At 42.0% G+C, this 21,326-nt stretch overlaps 1 protein-coding gene and 1 long non-coding RNA gene across 3 annotated transcripts in view; one reads left to right on the top strand and one right to left on the bottom strand.

The window, feature by feature from the left end:
• LOC129016731 (uncharacterized) overlaps nt 1-20,289 on the top strand; it is a 30,121-nt gene extending 9,832 nt beyond the window's left edge. The window contains exon 2 of the long non-coding RNA XR_008494942.1: nt 16,738-20,289. This is a non-coding gene — a long non-coding RNA (uncharacterized LOC129016731). The remainder of the gene's footprint in view (nt 1-16,737) is intronic.
• MYOCD (myocardin) overlaps nt 11,482-21,326 on the bottom strand; it is a 104,614-nt gene continuing 94,769 nt past the window's right edge. The window contains exons 13-14 of one of the 2 annotated variants that reach the window (XM_054456366.1): nt 19,716-19,773; nt 11,482-17,384 (exon numbers count right to left, since the gene is read on the bottom strand). In XM_054456366.1, coding sequence (XP_054312341.1) covers nt 16,813-17,384; nt 19,716-19,773 — 630 coding nt within the window. In that variant the 3' untranslated portion in view covers nt 11,482-16,812. The remainder of the gene's footprint in view (nt 17,385-19,715; nt 19,774-21,326) is intronic. The other variant, XM_063656176.1, reaches the window with a different exon arrangement.

Below are 21,326 nucleotides of genomic sequence, written 5' to 3'. Positions count from 1 at the left end.
CTATGACATACATTATCTTATTTAATCCTTAGAAGAACTCTACGATGAGGGTTTGACTATACCTATCAAATAAACCAAGCTCAGAGGGTTTAGGTGAACTGCCATTCAAGTGTCAGAACTAGGATTCAAACTTGGGTTTTTCTAGTTCAAATGCCTGCGCTTTTATTATTACCTCCATAAAACAGGGAGACTAATCTGAGAATCCAGAGAAAATAGCTTCTAGTGAAAGTTATGCAAGAAGTAAGGGAAATATATTTTTTCACTCTAATTTGTATTCTTAGTGAGAACTGAGAGAACGCTGCTTTAATATAACAAGAGCTGGTTGCCATGAAGAAGAGCCACATTAAACAAGAAAGGGTTCTTGGATAAGAAACACATGACTTCCAAACTAATGAAACTCCATAGAGGCAGGAAATAGCAGATCTGGCACTGCCCAAAATGGAATTACTGCATTAGAAGATGGGCTGGAAGAACGATCCCAAAATTCAGAGGGAAAAAGTAGGTAATGCAATGAAACGGTGAGGAAAGGAAAAATAGACATGGAATCTTTTTTCAAAACATTCAAACAAACATGTAATAGAATTTGCAGAGCAGATGATGAAGAAGAAATAAGCATAAAAAATACTAAAAAAGGCCGGGCGCGGTGGCTCACGCCTGTAATCCCAGCAGTTTGGGAGGCTGAGGCAGGCAGATCACCTGAGGTTAGGAGTTCGAGACCAGCCTGACCAACTTGGAGAAACCCCAGTCTCTACTAAAAATACAAAATTAGCCGGGCGTGGTGGCGCACGCCTGTAATCCCAGCCACTTGGGAGGCAGAGGTTGTGGTGAGCCGAGATCGTGCTATTGCACAACAGCCTGGGCAATAAGAGCAAAACTCTGTCTCAAAGAAACAAACAAACAAATAAAAACATTTTGCAGAGCTGAAGAAAGGCCCAAGTCAAAATTAAAATAATTCACTAAGTGCTAGAAAATATTACTGCACAGGAAAAACAAAATCCCTAGACATATCTTGATTAAATTTCTGAATTTCGAAGACAGACACACACACACACCAGAAAAAAAGAAGTTTTTCTCTGAAAAGAGAAGCTGGTTTGCCTCATGCTTCACATCTGCAATGCTCAATGCCAATAAAATTTGGAACAAGATTACAGGGCACCCATGAAAATAGGTCATAACTCAAATGCAACTCAAAAGTCTACATCTGGCCTAACATTCACAAATGAGGGCAAAAGGAAGTCACTTTCAGACATGTAATGACTGAAAAGGTTTATCAACTACCCATTTTTTCTGGGAAAAAGAAACCTCAAAAATTATTGTTTTTCAAAAGAAAAATCAAAATAAAAAACAGGAGAAAAATTTCTTCATGATCTTGTGGTAGACAATGATTTCTTAAACATGACACCAAATATTCTAATCTTAAAGGAAACATTGGCAAATTGGACTACTTAACAATTAAGAACTTTGGTTCTTAATGGTTCATCTGATGACACCATTAAGAGAACGAAAAAGGCCAAGCCCTATGGTACACGCCTGTTATCCCAGCACTTTGAAAGGCTGAGGCAGGGGGATCACTTGAGCTCAAGAGTTCAAGACTAGCCTGGGCAACTCCAAAACTCCATTTCTACAAAAAAAAAAAAAAAAAAAAAAAAAAATTCAATAATTAGCCATACCTGGTGGCAGTGCCTGTAGTCTCAGCTACTCTGAAGGCTGAGGTGGGAGGATCACTTGAGCCTGGGAGGGCGGAGGCTGAATTGAGCGGAGATTGCACCACTGAACTTCAGCCTTGGGAACAGAGTGAGGCCCTGTCTCAAAAAATAAAAAACAGAATGAAAAAGAAATCATCATAGTGAGACGAATTATTTGCAATACATTCAACCTTCATAAAACAGGGAGAGAGAGAACTCAACTCCAAAGTATATAAATAATCCAGATGGGTATGGTGGCTCATGCCTGTAATCTTGGCACTTTGGGAAACTGAGGCGGGCAGATCACTTGAGCCCAGGAGTTCAAGACCAGCCTAGGCAACATCTCTACTGAAAAAAAAACAAAAATTAGCCAGGCCTGGTGGCGCATGCCTGTAGTCTCAGCTACCCGGGAGGCTGAGGTAGGAGAATCACCTGAGCCCAGGGAGTTGAGGCTGCAGTAAGCCGAGATCAGGCCACTGCACTCCAACCTGGGCAACAGAGCAACACTGTGAGACCCTGTCTCAAAGAAAAATAGATAATAGATAGATAGATAGATAGATAGATGTGTGTATATATATGTTATACATGTGTGCGTGTATTTGGGGGGGGGGGTGTGTGTGTGTGTGTACATATATAGACTCCGGGGCCAGGAGTGGTGGCTCACGCCTGTAATCCCAGCCCTTTGGGAAGCCGAGGCGGGTAGATTGCCTGAGGTCAGGAGTTCAAGACCAGCCTGGCCAACATGGTAAAACCCCTGTCTCTACTAAAAATACAAAAAAATTTAGCTGGGCATGCTGGTGGGTACCTATAATCCCAGCTACTCTGGGGGTTGAGGCAGGAGAATCGCTTGAACCCGGGAGACGGAGGTTGCAGTGAGCCAAGATTGCACCACTGCACTCCAGCCCGGGTGACAGAGCAAGACCCCATCTCAAAAAAAAAAAAAGAAAAAAGAAGGAAAGAAAGAAAGAAAGAAGGAAGGAAGGAAGGAAGGAGAATCTTACAAATCAGTGGGAAAAAGGAAGAAATCTTCAGGAGAAATTGACAAGAGATCAAGAGATTTGAATAGTCACTTTACCACAGCGACTATCCAAATGGCCCAAGAACATGAAAAGTTGCTCAACCTTGTTAATCATCCAATATATGCCATTGATATGACAATGAAATACCACCACACACCCGTGGAAGAGCTAAAATGGAAAGAGACTGGCTAAACCGGTGTTGGTGAGGATGCAGAGCCAGTGGGACGGTCATATAATGCATTTTGGTGGGAGGGAAACCAGTACAGTACTTTAGAGAGCTCTGTTTGCAGTATGCACTAAGGCTGAACAGTATGTACACTTCATGACCCAGCAATTTCACTTGTTCAACAGAAATGTGGACATATTTACCACAAAAGGCATGCACTAGAATGTTTGTATTGGCAACATTTGTAATAGTCAAAAATTGGAACCACCTGAAGTCTCCATTGACAACATAGTGGATAAATAAAAAGGTGGTGTATTCACACAATACAATGAATTGTATGAATTCATAATCATACAAAGGTGGTGTATACATGGAAAAAAAAAGGAATGTATTCATGCTTCATCTAACAATGGATGAAAATGTGGACGAATCTCACAATGGAGGCTGAGCAAAAAAGGCCAGATACAGAACAGTATATACTGTATGATTTCATTTACATCAAGTTTAAAAACAAGCAAAGTGAATCAATGGTAATAGAAGTCCTTATGGAATTTATCTTGGGGGAGCTGGGAAAGGGTGCTGTAGTACCGGGGAGGTGGCACACAGAGGACTTCTACAGTTCTGCTAACAGAAATGTCCAATTTCTTGATTTAAGTGGTGGTTACATTGAGAATACTCATTTTATAAAAATTTATCAAGCTCTACACTTACGATGGTGCACTTCTTTGTATCATATTTTAAAAATTAATGTTTATATATAAATTAACAAATATAAGCTTAAACACTTGGAAATTATAAGGCAGTCTTCTAAGTTATCTCTTAGATCAAAAAGGAAATCAAGAATGTAATTCCAGAATATATAGAAACATACTACTATGTAAATATTGCATAAACACTCATAGTTTCACCCCAAAACTGCACTCAAAAGAAATTCATAGAGATAAATATTTTTAATGTTATCAGAAAGAAAGAAATTATGCTTTTATCTCAAAAAGCCCAAAAAGAGGAAAAATAGATAATCAATATCAGTCAGGCACAGTGGTTCATGCCTGTAATCCCAGCACTTTGAGAGACTGAGGCAGGCGGATCACTTGAGGTTGGGAGTTTGAAACCAGCCCGACCAACATGGAGAAACTCCTTCTTTACTAAAAATACAAAAATTAGCCGGGCGTGGTGGCGCATGCCTGTAATCCCAGCTACTCGGGAGGCTGAGGCAGGAGAATCGCTTGAACTGGGGAGGCGGAGTTTGCCAGTGAGCCGAGATAGTCCTGTTGCACTCTAGCCTGGGCAACAAGAGTCAAACTCTGTCTCAAAAAAAAAAAAAGAAAAGAAAAGAAAAGAAAATCAATATCAAGCAACATGGAGGAATACATTCATAAAGGTAGTAGAAGAATATGGATAAAAACAAAAATTGATTAATAAATATAAAAATTACTGTTATGATAAAACAATAAAAGAAATATATGATGAGTCCAAGAGAGAAAACATAGATATGCAACATTAAGAATGAGAAAAGGGCAGTAGGTTCAGATTCCGATTCACAAACTCAGGTGTATTTTCCATGACTGGACTTTGCGTTTTCAGACCCATTCTATAGAGTAGCAGAAACAATTTTAGGCATTGAAGTTATCTCCTTTTTCCTGCATTGGCACTCGTTTTTCTCAGGGGAAGAGGGTGTGCCATATGTAGTACCATGACTGGAGGGTGGAGGAGGGGTTGTTGAGCTTCAGCCCTGGGTTATTATTCTTATTTGCCATCATCTGCTCAGAAGCCTGTATGCATCCAATTTCTGGATGTCAGTTTAGGTCGCTGTTGAATATATCCTCATTACAGACCACAGGGCTTTTTCGTGAGCCTATCTCTCTTCCACCTAACTCCAATGCCTACTTCTTATAAGTGCTAGGAGAAAATTCTACAGCTTTCATGCCACTCTAGATGATAAGCAACTCATTTGCACCTCTCCAAGATGCTTGGGTTCCCAGAAAACCCGCTATTGCAGTGGACCAAACCTCCAAGCTAGGTCAGGTCTGTCTGTCTGCTTGCCTGCCTGGACCTAGCAGAGCCCTTTCCATTGTAACAGTCCATGCATTGCTTGCATGTTAACCTTAGATATCTTTCTTCTCTTCGGGGTTTTGATGGTAGAGGTAGGGTGGGTGCCAAGTGCAAAAATTAAAAATACCTAGGAAGTAGAGGAGCAAGGGGAGTCATCTGTTGGTTGATCATCAGAATCTCAGGTGACAACACGCAGATGTAGAGTCCAGAAGAATAATTTTAAGAGAACGTTATGTATTCTGTTTAATCTTGATTGAGTATTCACAGTTGGGAAGGCACTGTGGTAAAGGCAGGGCTACAGAAGTAAAGATAGACAAGAATTACTCTTGAATCTTCCATTTCTCTCCTCTCTTCCGATCCCACATTTTCTATTCTATCAATTTCTAAGTCCTTTTATTTCTACTAATGCTTATGAATATTTGCTGGATCTGCCCAGCTTCCTCCACTTTTTTTTTTTTTTTGAGACAGAATTTCGCTGTTGTTGCCCAGGCTGGAGTACAATGGCGCAATCTCGGCTCACTGCAACCTCCGCCTCCTGGGTTCAAGCGATTCTCCTGCCTCGGCCTCCCCAGTAGCTGGGATTACAGGCATATGCCACCACACCTGGCTAATTTTGTATTTTTAGTCGAGATGGGGTTTCTACATGTTGGTCAGGCTGGTCTTGAACTCCCGACCTCAGGTGACCCACCCGCCTCAGCCTCCCAAAGTGCTGTGATTACAGGCATGAGCCACCATGCCCAGCCAGCTTCCTCCACTTTTGCGGCCATCACTCTGGCCTTCTGTCTGGGTATTCCAGCAGTTCTTCCCGGTCTTCCCCTCCCTCCACCCTAGCTGTGCGACTGTCCTCTTTCCAACTGTTCTGAAATTCACCCAGCTTTTTGCAATGCAACTTATTTATTTTGCCTGTAAGTCCTCACACATGTGAATTCCTCTAGTGGGAGTACTTTTGACTCCTTTGTGGCTTTTTATTTTTTCTATAATTTCATCTTTTATTTTAGGTTCAAGGAATACATGTGCAGGTTTGCTACATGAGTATATTGTGTAATGCTGAGGTTTCGGGTACGATTGATCCCATCACCCAGGTACTGAGCATAATACCCAATAGGTAGTTTTTCAAGCCTTGAAAATCTCCCTCCCTCACCCTTTTCATAGTCCCCATTGTCTATTCTTGTCATATTTATAGCTGTGAGTACCCAATGTTTAGCTCCCACTTATAAGTGAGAAAATGCAGTATCTGGTTTTCTGTTTCTGCCTTAATTCACTTAGGATAATGGCCTCCAGCTGCATCCATGTTGCTGCAAAGGACATGATTTCATTCTTTTTTATGGCTGTGTAGTATTCCATGGTACATATGTACCACACTTGCTTTATCCAATCCATTGTTGATGGGCACCAAGGCTGATTTCACGTCTTTGCTATTGTTCATGCTGCGATGAACATACGAGTTCATGTCATTCTGGTAGAACAATTTATTTTGCTTTTGATATATACCCAGTAATGGGATTGCTGGATCGAATGGTATCTATTTTAAATTCTTTGAGAAATATCCAAACTGTTTCCCACAGTGGCTGAACTAATGTACATTCCCACCAACACTGTATGTGTTCCCTTTTCTCTGCAGCCTCACCAGCATCTGTTGTTTTTACACCTTTTTTATTTATTTATTTATTTATTTATTTTTTTTTTTGAGATGGAGTCGCTGTCTGTTGCCAGGCTGGAGTGCAGTGTCACGATCTCGGCTCACTGCAACCTCCGCCTCCCGGGTGCAAGCGATTCTCCTGCCTCAGCCTCCCGAGTGGCTGGGATTACAGGTGTGCACCACTGTACCTGGCTAATTTTTTGTATTTTTAGTAGAGACAGGGTTTCACTTTGGGAGGCTGAGGCGAATCACCTGAGGTCAGGCAATTGTTACCTGAAATCTTCTTGTTATTAAATAAAATGAACACTTTTCAGTCCTTATCATTCCTACTAAACTGTGAACATGGGTACCTATTTACATTATGATCACAATGATGGCAATATAATTACATGATTAGTAGTATTGCATCAATACTTAGTCCACTTCTAATTTTTGATTGTACCACTTTCTGACTCCTATCTTCACTTTTAGCATAATACTTTGCATATTCCATAGTTCACTATTTTACTTCCTCTATAGTCATATACTGAGCCCCCATTTCTGTTTTCTTGCTTTCATACCCATTTCTAAAGCAGCCTCAACTTGACTCAACCTGCCTCTCTGCCTTCTCTGCTTCCACTTTCGGGTGGTTGATGCTGTTGATTAAAAGTCCTACCATTGTGCAGAGGGCATGATCTCCAGTCAAGTTTTCCAACTCTTCCCAGGTATCCTTCTATGTCTCCCAATCAGTTCTCTCTCCCATTCTCCACAGCTCTTAATTCAGACATTATCCATTTTTATTAAAACTCCCACTTCATTCATCTTCTGCCCCATAGGTGAGTGTTATCTCTCCATCTTGTTTCAAGTATCAAATGGAAGCCATCCTCTGAAAATTTCCTCATTGTCCTCCCACCACACCTGTATGACCTGCACACGGACCTGCATCTCCACCCACCCTCCTCTTTCTCTCCTGCCTCAACATCCCAAAGGCAGCCTAACCTGGATCTCATTATCTGCCTCCTTTTCTCTATCTTATACTACCTAATTCTCATTAGCTTTGAAATCAGCTCATATCTCTCTCCTCTTGAAAATCAATCCTTTAAATGTCTGACTGTCTGCTATGGTCTTGTGTGTCTTCTTCTTACATTGCCACACTTCTTGAGAGAAACACCTGGATTCACTGTCTCCACTTACTGACCTCCTTTTAATTCCTCAGTTTGTACCCACCTGGCCTCGCCACTACATCCAAATTGCTCTCATCTTGATTATAAACCACCTTCTTATTATTAAATCAAATGAACACTTTTCATTCCTTATCTTAGTGGAACACCGTAGCATTAAAAGGAATTAAAGAGCCCCCCTCTTTTCTGGAATTTTCTCCAGCCTTAGTGATAGGAATACCAGCCCTTCCTGGTTTTCTAGCCACTCCCTCTCATTCTCCTTTGCCAATACCTTAAATGTTGGCATTCCTCAGGATCCTCTTTTATTCTCACTCCACATACTGTGTAGGTCATATCTATTCTCATGATTTCAGTTAACATCTGAATGCTGACCCCTTTCATATCTATATCTCCATTGAAGGCACTCTGAGCTCCAGACCTCTCTAGTGAAGACTTTCGGCTTGAGTGTCCCTCAGACACCAACTGATCAAAAATCAAATTCATTATTTTTCCTATCGAGTAACTCTTGCTTATCCTGGTCTTTACTTCTGTGAATGGCACTAACATACGCTCAAAATTGAGCTCTTCCTCCTCCAAATCCAGAATCTCTCTCTCCTTCACCATCCACATCCAATGATCAAGTCCCATATTTTCCATTCTATTAATACGTTTCAAACCTACCTTCATCTCTCCATTTCCACTACCATCTGCCCTTTGGTTGGGTTATTGCCATGAGCTAAGTTGCTACCTTTACTTTTGCCTGCCTCCCAAACCCATCATTCTTTTTTTTTTTTTTTTTTTTGAGACTGAGTCTCGCTCTGTCACCCAGGCTGGAGTGCAGTGGCATGATCTTGGCTCACTGCAACCTCTGCTTCCCGGGTTCAAGAGATTCTCCTCTCTCAGCCTCCCAAGTAGCTGGGACTACAGGCACGTGCCACCAAGCCCGGCTAATTTTTGCATTTTTAGTAGAGATGGGATTTCACCATGTTGGCCAGGCTGGTCTCGAACTCCTGACCTCAGGTGATCCCCCCGCCTCGACCTCCCAAAGTGCTGGGATTACAGGCATGAGCCACCGCACTTGGCCACCCCATCATTCTTTATGTCCTAAATTCGATATGTTGGGTTACTCATCATTTCTCATGTCTGTAGAATAAGGAGGGTACAGCAATTTATCAGATGAATTCACACAAATGTACTATGCTGCCCTTCCCGTGTCCTTGACACTCCAATCCACTCTGTAGCTGGAATCATCTTTCTAAGGTGAAAGGGTTATGACAGCACTGTCTTGCTTAAAACTCTTCAGTGATGCCCCGCTGTCTTCAAAACAAGTCTAGACTCCTCAATGTGTCTTGTGAGTCCTTTCATGGTCTGGCCCCCATCTTGCCCCATGTTATGGGTTGAATTGTGTTCCCTCAAAATTCCTACATTGAAGTCCTAACCCTCAGCACCTCAGAATGTGAGCTTACTTGGAGCTAGGGCCTTTACAGAGGTAATCAAGTTAAAATGAGGTCATTAGGCTGGGCACGGTGGCTCACGCCTGTAATCCCAGCACTCTGGGAGGCCGAGGCGGGTGGATCACCTGACGTCGCAAGTTCAAGACCAGCCTGACCAATATGGAGAAGCCCATCTCTACTAAAAATACAAAATTAGCTGGATATGGTGGCAGGCACCTGTAATCCCAGCTACTTGGGAGGCTGAGGCAGGAGAATTTCTTGAACCTGGGAGGCAGAGGTTGCGGGTGAGCTGAGATTGTGCCATTGCACTCCAGCCTAGACAACAAGAGTGAAACTCTGTCTCAAATAAATAAATAAATAAAATGAAGTCATTAGGATGGACTCTAATCCTAGACAGCTGGAGTCCTTATAAAAATGAGAAATTTGGACACAGAGATAGACACACACAGAGAGAAAATGATGCAGAGATACAGGGAGAATGCAATGTGGACATGAACATGGCCGTCTGTAAGCCAAGGAGAGAGAACGGGAGCAGCTCCTTCCCTCACAGCCTCAGAGGGAACCAACCCCACTGACGCCTTGATTCCAAACATCTGGGCTCCAGAATTGTGAGGCCACCCTGTTTGTAGTTCTTTTTTTTTTTTTAAACGGAGTTTCGCTCTTTCACCTAGGCTGGAGTGCAGTGGTGTGATCTTGGCTCACTGCAACCTCTGCCTCCCGGGTTCAAGCGATTCTCCTGCCTCAGCCTCCCGAGCCCACCATCACGCCGGGCTAATTTTCGTATTTTTAGTAGAGACGGGGTTTCACCATGTTGGCCAGGCTGGTCTCGAACTCCTGACCTCATGATCCGCCTGCCCCGGCCTCCCAAAATGCTGGGATTACAGGCGGTAGCCGCCACGCCCGGCCACTGTGGTACTTTCTTCTGACAGCCCTGGCCCTCTTTTCTTTCCTACACTTCGGCCAGCAGCACCCCTGCCCCCTTGTTCTACTATCCACATCCCCTGAATACGGTCAATTCTCTTAAATCTTCAGGCCTTTGCACAGGCTATTTCCTCAGTTTGGAATGCTCCTTTCCTTAGCAGTTTGCCTGCCTAACTCCTGTGTCATTTAATGTCTTGGCTTAGTGGCTTCCTCCTCTGGAGAGTTCTTCCTGGCCATCCACCCTTCCTCCACCTCCACCTACCAAGACTTTATTAAATGCCCTTCTGGTAGCACATAGCATGCAATTATCAGACTATGCATTATTCCCTATTTTCTTGTCTCCTTGCTAGATGGCAAACTTCCTGAAAGTAGGAATTATGTCATAGAAATCTACTATTTCTGCTTTTTCAGCACCCTTTGGTACTAGCACCCCAACTTTCCCTTAGAAAAACTCACCTTCCCTACTGCCAGCCCATGAGATTCAAATGATCCCACTTCATATCTCAGGGCTGAGCAGGGTATCCAGCCCCTGTGCATGTATTTATATCCGTTTCTCATGGCCATAGATATGGATTCAGGGATGACCATGACCTTCTGAGACCACTGAGAGCAAGCTCTGAGATTTCTGCTAGGACTCTCAGGACTGAGAAACTCTCTCGTTGCTGGAATTGCTACATGTGGGGCTGCTGGCAACCCATGGCCTTGTTGATTTTACATAGGAGAGCCCACCAGGAAGTAAGGCTGATGCAGGGGCAGAGAGAGCTGTGGTAGGGAGAAAGATCAGTTCTTAGCTAAACCAGGGCTTGGGACATTTGTCCATTCCAGGGCTCTCTTCACAGTCTGATATTTCCCCTATGTGGTTTATAGGTTCACCAATGACAAAATAATAGGCAGGAATAAATTTAAGAGGAAAAAGTAGATTAAAAACTAGGTCTTATTCAGGGAGTCTGTACATATAGGCCTCTTGATACCCAATTTATCCTGTGTTATTATTCAATTTGCTCGGTTACTAAACTGATGAAAACATTGAATTGGCTAAGTTGTATATGTATGTATGCATCTTAATGGGCATATACATAGCTTGAGAATCTGTTTTGCAAAAGTTCTGATTTTATTAGTATGATCCATAGTAAGTATCAGTTCAGGCAGTTTGTGCAGTGCTTAAGATCCGGGCTTTGGAGGCGGGCAAATCACAGTCTGACTCTTGGCTCTGCCATTTCTCAGTCGTGTAACTTTAGGCAATTTATGTAGCCTCTGAGCCTGGTTTCTTTATTTGCAAAAATGAGGATAATAATGGTACTACTTCATGGGGCCATTGTGGGAATGAAAGGAAATAACACATATAAACAGTACATAGCACAAGGCCTGGGTACATCACACAGCCACGAAAAAAAAAAAGTTTTACATTTCTTTTTAAAATAAACATTTTATTTAAAAATATATGCATTTTTTAAAAAAAAGAACACATGCCAACTTTGGTATTTTAGCCACTGCTTTTTGTCTCTTCCCAGTAACCCACATTTCTTTCTGATTATGCATAATTGAGCCAAAGAGACCAACGTGAAAGCACCACTCCACAAGGTCCCACAGAGAACCTATGCTTGCTCTTTTTTTCTTTACAAAGTGTCTCTGTGCTTCACTGAGGGAGGATTTTAAGCACCCAGCAATACATTGTCCTCCGTTCCTACTGCAGGGCCATTGGAAAGAAACTCTGGGGAGCAGTGTGGGTTCCTTTCCTTTGGAAAACATTAAAATAGCTTCCAGGATCCCCATCATTATACTCCCCTTTTCCATGAACACACAGGAGCTATGAAACCGCCTCTAGGAAATGCGTGCTCCAGTGTTCATGATGGGAGCAGATGGTTAAAATAAGCACAGGAGAACTTCAGGCGTTGGTTTGTCTTAATCCACAGGGAAAATCGCTGATTCCCAGAATCAAAAGGGAACTTACTCACATGTTATTGCATTCAATGAGTCCTATGATAATTTCCCTGGCAGATGACAACAAAATTCTTCCCAGATCTCATCCTGTGTTGAAATCATCTCCCCATGGGTAGGCTCAATCTAGCCAGGGTTTCTCTATAAACCTGGACTCTAGAATCAAACTCAGCTCCTTAACACAACTGACCAGATCTTGGCACTATAGGATTGTCTTGTTCCAGGACCTGGGCTCTGTGTGTCTATCAGCATCGTCTGTCTAATAAAGCACTGGCAATTTTGACCCTGAACCAACCTACCAGTTTATATTGGATTTATGAGAAAACCAGGAACCCAGACTCTTTTCACTACAGGTTTTCTCATATCTGATATTTGATAGCAAACTGTGTACCAGCAATTGGGAACTTCCTTCTGTGAGGAAGGAAGCTGAGGGCTGTAGGGGGAAATCAAGTTGCTTCATATTCTTAGATGATTTTCTTTTAAGGGCCAGAGGCTCACCAGGAAGTGTCCCTTTTGTCTATAGAGATGCTATGATAAATAGGGATAGGACGCAAATAATGCTTCCTCCACCCTTTCCTTATTTTCAAGGGGCTTCTGTATCTGGCAATCAAAACAAACCTTCAAACTCTCGTGGATGTTTTAAATGATGGGAGATATTAAAAGATCTCCAAGTGATAGACTACTGGTGTTTGTCCACAAAGAAAAAGACAAGAATTTTGAAGTGAGAGATAGCTTTTAGCTAAAAAGTGATCCACACCTCCACCCTCCCTTTTGGAAAAATGAAGACCCTTTTTTTTTTTTTTTTTTTTTTTTTTTAAATCATAGCTAAAAGGTTTCTAGTTTAAGGATTGGGAGATTCTCAGTGTTCTCGCGTGTAGCAAATACAACTCCCTGGTCGTTCAAATCTGAACAATCTGTGCTGAATCAATTCAGTATTGTTTATCTGAAGATTTGTGTGCTCTGCCCATGGTGGGCATTAAATATTAGCCACTGGATAAGTAAATTTGATATGGGAGTTTTCAGCCAGACCAGAATCTGTTTCTAAAAGAGCTGATTGACTTTAAAATAAATAATATTTGGAAAGGACTATTTTGAATGCTTGGGATAGGTTTTATTGATGCTTTTTTTTCAGGTTGGACATAAATGTTTTTGAATGGCAAAAGGCTGACAGTTCTCAGACCCTCTATTATTCAGGTGAAGATTGTCTTGGTTTCCTCAATTACTGGTACAATTATTGTAGTGCTAAGAATGACTTCTCCTTAAAAAAATTCTGATTTACTTCTCATAATGTGACAGCTGAACTGAGAAGTTCATAGATCAGAAAGTTTGGCCCTTTTTTCTTCCCTCCTTTCTTTCCTCTCTTCTTTCCTTCCTTCCCTTCTCCCTCCTTCTCTCTTTACCCCCTTTCCCATCTCCTGTCTTCCCTTCCTCTTTCCCTCCCTCTTCTTCCTCCCTCCCTCCCTCTCTTCCTCCCTCTTTCTCCCTTAGAATAGAATATGTGTTGTCTCAATAACGTTGATAGAAGCAGGGTCACTACTAATAAGCACTGGCTTCCTGCAAGCACTTGCACAAATAAATTTTTTGACTTCTTTAGATAAGTATGAATCTACCAGACTGCAGCAGATAGCTGTAAATGTCTTCAAGTCTTCATCACCATGGGGGTTCAGAGGTCTTAAGAAAACTACACGTTAATCTTCGGGTTCTAAGAGCATTAGGGAACTTGAACGTGACCATCTTCGTAAGTCTGTGTACATCTTTTAGTCATGCCTGATTTGTCATCACAAAAGACACAACGAAGAGTTCAAAAGAATTTAAAATAAAATTCTCAATGGGAGACAAATTCATGGATTATCTGATCTACTGGAAGCAGCCAACTTCATCAATTTTCTCCCAATTATCTCCAGTTTTCTCCCTCAAATTTCATGTCTGAGCTATGAAGAGAGAGAGTGAATGTGGTTTGTGGAGATTGTGGAAGGAGGTTGAGAGCAGTTATCCAGAGATCTGCTTTTTTAACTGTGTTGGTTTGCATTAGGATATGGGAACCATTTTATCTTTTGTCTACTGTAAGGCATATCTATCAGTCCTGGGTCATAGCCTCAAAGATCCCCATAAAAAGGTACAATCTGGAGAAGCACAGAGGCCTCCTAACTAGGTCTAGTCTCTCAGATAGAAATACCCAAGGAAAAAAATAATTAACCCTCAGTCCCAGGTCTCAGAGTAGGGGCACTGTGTGAGTTTGTTTCCCAAAGGAAGTAAGGGGAAGAAAAAGAACATACAAACAGCAAAACGTGACACCTGAAAAGTGCACTGACCAGAAAGCTTTGTCAAGACCCCAAGAAAACATCAACAGCTGAGGAATGAACAAATGTGTGGAGTGTATTAATAAGGTTTTCTTCCCCAGTAGCTTCATCTTCAAAGGAAACACTGGCAATTTTTTCTTCTGGATTTTTTTGGTTCTGATGACTGACATAAAAGCAAAATAAAAAATTTACCACGTGGATTTTTTAAAGCACAATACAGATAAAGGAATGTAAAATGATTTTCATGTTCCTTTCATATTCCTCTATAAGAGACTGTGATACCATTTCCAGCTACTAATGGTGAAGCCGTTCTGTCTTTTCACATCCATATTCATTGCCAAGATGAGCTTGTTCATGATAAGCAAGTAGCTGTGAGTCATCGGGTTGGAGCCGTTAGTCATACACAGAGAGGCAACGTGTAGTCTGGTTGACTAATCAGAAATTCATAGTGAGAAAGGCCAGGTATCATTCACAGCAGATTAAGGGTTAAAGGCTTTTGGTGTAGAACTCTGTAGTGCCGCTTTTGAAGATACATGCACACACAGATATAATATACACATATGTATATATCTATTATACATACATGTATGTTTGTGTGTGTATGTGTATTCCTCCACATCCCACCCCCAGAATAAGATCTGGCAGCTTTCAGAGTAGTAATCACCAAAAACTCTCTGTGTTCACACATTTTTACAAGTTAACAATGGAATGACTTCTAAATCTTTGGTTTATCAAAAAGAGAGCTTCTAAAATCACAACATTTTTGATTATTTTTTCTATAAGTGCACAGTGAACAACTTTTTTTTTTTTACAAAAGATAAAAACAGTGCCTTAGTGATTTAAATAAAAAACAAAACAACAGCAATAGCTCCTTTCTACAGCATGCAACAATATAAAATGGTGAACTGGAGCCACAGTGAGCCTTACAGAGACTGTCCTGAAATTTTAGCTTTTTCCAACTCCCAGCCAAAGCCACGAGAGGTAATGAGGAATGCACATTAGACCATTGTCTTTTTCCTTCCATCGTTTTTAATGTGCAATTCTGTTTTCTTTCAAAAACCCAAATCTGAAATTCTCTCCTGTAAATATCATCCATATTTGTCTTTACAATGTGATGATTTCCAATTTCCCCAGAGCAACACAAACCAATAATTTCTTGAAAACTAAATGAGAATAGAAAGAACTTCGTGACTGATGGACCAAGTCACTGGTTTCTTCCTCAAGAAATTCTTGCGACTTCCTTTTGCAGCAAACTGTGCGTGTGGAGAATGAGTTCTCCAGAAGAACCTGGATTGTTAAATTTTTCAAAAATGGCTTTGTTAGGAGTATGGCAGCTTGTTAGAACTGAGAAGTCTTCCCCTCCCAATGTTGGGACAGAAAAAGAAAGATGGCCAAACGAGGAACAGGAAAGGATTGGTACCTTGAAGGAAAAGTGGAGTGGGAGAAAGATAAACTGATAATAACAAAACAAAAGGAGAAGCTGGACTCCCATAAGTAATAGTCCTTTTATAGGAACCCAGGGTGTTTATCCCAGGGTATGTGAAATGATGTTATTCTCTAGTCCTGTCTGAATTATCCCTGGTACGGCTTCCTTCCTGTGCCTCGAGATATATTTCTACCAATGTGATCATCTCTAGTCTTTGGAACTAAAGGGGGCTGTGTTGGGGAGCTTGTGGCATCTCCTTCGGGGGAAGAAGGTCTGCATCCTTCAGGGTTCTCACCTAGGACACGTACTTATCAGCACAGAGATAGTGGGAATGATTGGGCCACTGGTTAAAAAAGAAGAAAGTTCTGGGTGGAGTTCTGTGGACTCAGTTCAGGATAACTGTTGTTAGTGACCACATAGAGTCCTGGGTACAGGTTCAGAACCACTCCAGCGGGGCAGTTTTGTGGTAGAGGGACAATAGAGTTGATTTAGCTTCCCTGGAAATAGATTGGTGTTGTTCCTCTGTCTCAAGAACTTTTGATCTGAAGCTGGGTCTGGCTTCTCTTTTGAAAGATAGTAATGGAGACATTGGGCAACAGCTTCCATCACAGTTATGTCTTCCATAAGCTTTGAGGGGCTGGCTTCCCTGTACTCCCAAAAGACGATGTTTTCCTTCCACGTTACGTCTAGTGAATTTATGAGAAAAGCTTACAGTGTGAGCTTATGCCCCAACAATGCCTGAGAAAAATTATGGGCTAGAAAATGTACTGGTTTTTGAAAAGGCAGTGAAATATCTTTTTTGGCATCCTTAATCTGAGAAAGCACATTTTTGAATGCATTGTTGAAATCATTAACAGTTACTGAATGTTGGTAAATATTACAGTATACATATTTCTAAAAATGACTTCTGTTTGTTCTTGTTGATTGGCACAGAACTCATTGCTTCTTTTTAATTCTCTTCTTCTTCTTCTTCTTCTTCTTCTTCTGTTTTTGGGCAGTAAAGTATGTATGGCTGTGTGCCTTCCCCCATGGAACTCCTATTGGTCTTCCATAGCACTGGTGCATTGGGCATTCTACCATTGTTGTAAGTGAAGGTCCATGGAAGAATTCAAATTGAGATCAGTGACATCCAAGAAATCGATGTTGAAGATGCTGGGGCTGCTGGTGGTGAGGGCGCTAAAGCCTGCTGTGGAACTTGGCGGAGTGAGGTCCAGCCACTCCATGGTTTCCCAAGGAGATTCAGTGAAGCTTAACTGCAGCCCATTGCTGTCCACAGAAGAGGGTGAACACTGTGTCTGCATTGGAGAGAGGGGCCCTGGCAAGATCTCATGTGCACTGAAGAGGTCTTCTGCAGCCTTCCCAGAGAATCCATCCATTATCCCATCAAAGTGAGGCTCTTCGCTCCCAATTTTTAGAAGGGTGACATCACTCACCTTTCCTAGGGGGCTCTGGGAATTTAATAAGACTTCAAGATGCTCATCACTGTCGGTGGCATAGGGATCAAAGGGGATCTGGCTGCCTGAAGAGGCTTGTTCAAAGGAAGCCGAGGGCTTGGTGAGGACAGCAGTTGGACTTCGGGAAGATCTGGGTATCTTTGGGACTTTTTGAAGACATGAGTGATCCTCTCTAGCGTCTGCTGGCATTTCTGTGGGCAATACACGATGTGACTTGTTAAATCACTTCAAATTGAGCATGCCACGCAATATGAGTGAGTTACACTTAGATACAGAAGATGGCCACGCTTCCCTGGTCACCGCTCACCACCCAGTCTCATCTCTAAGCTGCTCTATCAATCTCCAATTCATCTTCCCTCTGGTTTTTCCCAAACCCTTTCCTCTTGGGAATTCCACTCTGTGATTATTCAACTCTCTTCTCTGAAGGTTCCTGTGCCTACTCCTCTGACCCTGGTAGTCCCTTGAGGACACTGAGTCCATCCCGACACCATCAGTGAGGGCCTGAAGATGAGGGACCAGGCGCCATGCCATTGCCACTTTCTGATTGCTACTCCCCCCCGCCTTCTGATGACAACTCAGCAGTTTTGGGTTTTGAGGGTGACACCAATGCCTCACCCCTAGCCTCCTGGTCACTCCCCCTCATCCACTGAAAACTCTACTTCCTACTCCATTGCCTTTTCCCCATTTGAACCCTTCTCATTCTGTAACCTGAGCATCCTTGGAAATCAGTGTTCATGCTGGCCTCTCAGCTCCCGACTTCCTCCTCAACTCCAGTGATTCCCCCATTGCCACCCTGTCAGACACACCTTGGATTGTGTCATCTCCAAATACTGCATCCCTCTGAAAGCTCACTTTCAAGCTCTCCCATCCTCTCCCAACCCTCCAAGCCACTTATTAAGTACCTTGTAACAGTAATTTCCCAACCATTTACAGTCACACCAATCCATAGATTCTACTATGTTATCACTGTCCACCAGGCCCTCTGGTCTTCACTTCTTTCCTTGTCTAGCCTGTATTTTTGGCAGAACCCCATACCTGGAGGAACCTGATCATCTGCCTTTGCTGAGCATGCTCTGGATCAGCAGAACGTTGCAAGAGAAAAATTAAACAACTAAGCTGACTTGGTTTCACTTTAGATTTCTGAGGTCAGACCAACAATTGGCATTTAAGACTGCAAAACAACCCTGCTGTGTTTCTCCAGAAAATTCAATTCATTCATGATTAAGTCATAACTGCTCTTCTTCCCCTGAATCTTCCACACTCCCCTTCTGCATCCTCACGCTTTTCTAGCCTTGCCACATTTTTCATTAAAAATATACAAGGGCAGGCTGGGCGCGGTGGCTCATGCCTGTAATCTCAACACTTTGGGAGGCCTAGGTGGGCAGATCACGAGGTCAAGAGATTGAGACCATCCTGGCCAACATGGTGAAACCCCGTCTCTACTAAACATACAAAAAATTAGCTGGGCGTGGTGGCACGTGCCTGTAGTCCCACCTACTCGGGAGGCTGAGGCAGGAGAATTGCTTGATCCCAGGAGGTGGAGGTTGCAGTGACCCGAGATTCCGCCACTGCACTCCAGCCTGGCGACAGAGTGAGACTCTGTCTCAAAAATATGTGTGTGTGTGTGTGTGTGTGTGTGTATGGGCATCTGATATGAACTCTTCTCATCTTTCCATTACAGAACCCATTTACATACATATGTTTGTACCCATCTCTTTCTTCTTCCCTCTTGTTACAATGGAGGAAAGGTCTGTTCACTTGCTTGTTGTCTGTCTCCCTTACCAGACTGTAAACTCCACAGAAATCAGGATTTTGTCTGATGCAGCACTGAGGCCATGACAACGCCTGGCTACCCCTTCTCTGAGTCCTTTGCTACCTCCATCTCTGAAATTTTAAATGTTTTTGGCTTAAGGATTCCTCCCTGAGTGCTTTTATTTTGATCTACACATCCTCCTTAGGTCATCTTATTCATTTGTGTGGTTTAAAATTCTAGGTACACACTCCATAATTTTTTAAGTAAATAAATGAACAAATTAAAAGGTGACAAAAAGGACATGTTGATTATGTTTTATTGCTAGCATGAATAACATTAAAGCATGAATGAACCATCCAGTGGAAGGTTGCTAATTGAATTTCACTTTGAGTAGGTAGCACAAAACGTTCATTATCTGCTTTTTTCTTTTATTATAATTGAGAAGGCAGGGACATTGAGATTAGAACATAGAAAGAAGTAGTGCAGCAAGAGAAAACACTTAAGGAGACAAGGATTAGGCTGAAACATGAAAACTATTAAAATGATTGCTGAAAAATGCTCCTAGGACAAAGGCAGTGAGGAATCATCCACTAAGCCTTCTTTTATCAGCTCTAAAAATGTGCGAGAAGCTCAAAGGAAATGGCTCTCCCTGAGGACTACCTAGTACATCCAACTCACAGTGTGCATCTGATCTTGGTACCGAGAATTCATTCCTTAGAGTTCATGTGGGCTCAGAATGTCCTAATGGACAGGACACAGGCAGTCTTACCTCCGCTTTCAATAAGCACGTCCAAGAGTTCATCCATCTGCTGACTCCGGGTCATTTGCTATTACAAATTAACCAAAGGAAGACAGACAATTTAGAAGGTGGTTATCTCCATAGGAAATCATTAGAAGCAGCACTGCAAGATTTTCAACTAGGTTTGGTCAAGGTATTTTTTTTTTTCCAATTGTGGTAAAATACACATAACTTTAAATTTACTATCAACCATTTTTAAGTGTACAGTTAAGGGGCATTAAGTACATTCACACTATTGTGTGACCATCACCACCATCTGTCTTCAGAATTCTTTTCATCTTGCAAGACTAAAATTGTGTACCCATTAAACCATAATTTCCCACGCCCCATCCTTTAGCCCCTGGCAACCACCATTTTCCTTTCTGCCTTTACGAATTTGACTATTCTATCTAAGTCCCTCATATAAGTGAATCATACAGTATTTGTTCTTTTGCAACTAGCTTATTTCCTGAAGTGTAATGTCCTTAAGGTTGATCCATGTTGTGACGTGTCAGAATTTCTTTTTTTTAAAGACTGATTGAAATTCCATTGTATAGATATAACACATGTTGTTTATCCATTCATTTGTCAATGAACATTTGGGTTGTTTCTACCTTTGGGCTACAGTGAATAATGCTGCTATGAACATGGGTCTATGGCCTAAAGGTTTTTTAACCATGTTTGATTAAGCTTCAGTAGTAATTTTAGGCAGATAAACTACTGAATGAAACAGTCTACTACAACAGGAGAAGGGAAAAAGAAGGCAGAATGCTTCCTAGCACGGGGTACTTTAGAGTCAGTTCAGTTGTTTGAGAGGTTTTCATTCCAGGAGCAGGACATCTTAATATATAGAAAATGTCTTTTTAGGCTCTTACTTTGAAGTGACCTGAATCTACCTCTTGCTTGGTTGCTGCAATGTGGCCCAAGAACTTGGCTCATATTTTGTTGGTTCCTCATTGCAGTAGCTTGAGGAACCTGTAGACACTAGTAGGGTATGACCCCTCCTCTCTGGCTCATCTCTGGATGAGTCTTATTTCTGGATGTCCACTTTGCCTGGCCCTTTTCTTTTGAAACTGAAGAATCGGCTGATGTTTATAGAAACCAGGGGAGAGGAATGGGGAGAACAAAGGCATATAACCATCTCACTCCTCTGAGAGCCCAGACTCAATAAACACAGGTATCAGTAATCAATATGGATGGGAGCACTGACCAAAAAATGAGTCATTTATCAGTTCAAAAGGTACCAGATGCCTAAGGGTCTGGCAGATAATGGAAATGAACTGAATATAGAATAAGAAAAAGAGGCAGAGAGCAGAGCATAGCTGTGGCTCAAAGCAGCAAAAGAACCTTGGTTTAGGCAATTGTTGTCTCGCAGCAGTGTGGCTCCTGGTTTGCCAGATCCTCTAATTTTTTAGAAATGAGAAAGCCCACTCTGCATACCATCTCCTGTTATTTAAAACATTCTTTAAGCCAAACAAAACTTAACTGCAGGCTGACTTTGATCTGTGGGATACCCGTATGCAGCAACTGATGTAAATGTTCTTCTCTGGGTTGAGCACATATGAAGGGCTATCGAATACCTCATCCAAGCTCAGACTATTT

Source organism: Pongo pygmaeus, chromosome 19, assembly GCF_028885625.2.
Source record: "Pongo pygmaeus isolate AG05252 chromosome 19, NHGRI_mPonPyg2-v2.0_pri, whole genome shotgun sequence".
Classification (NCBI taxonomy): Eukaryota; Metazoa; Chordata; class Mammalia; order Primates; family Hominidae; genus Pongo; species Pongo pygmaeus.
This window is presented reverse-complemented; position numbering and strand designations above follow the sequence as displayed.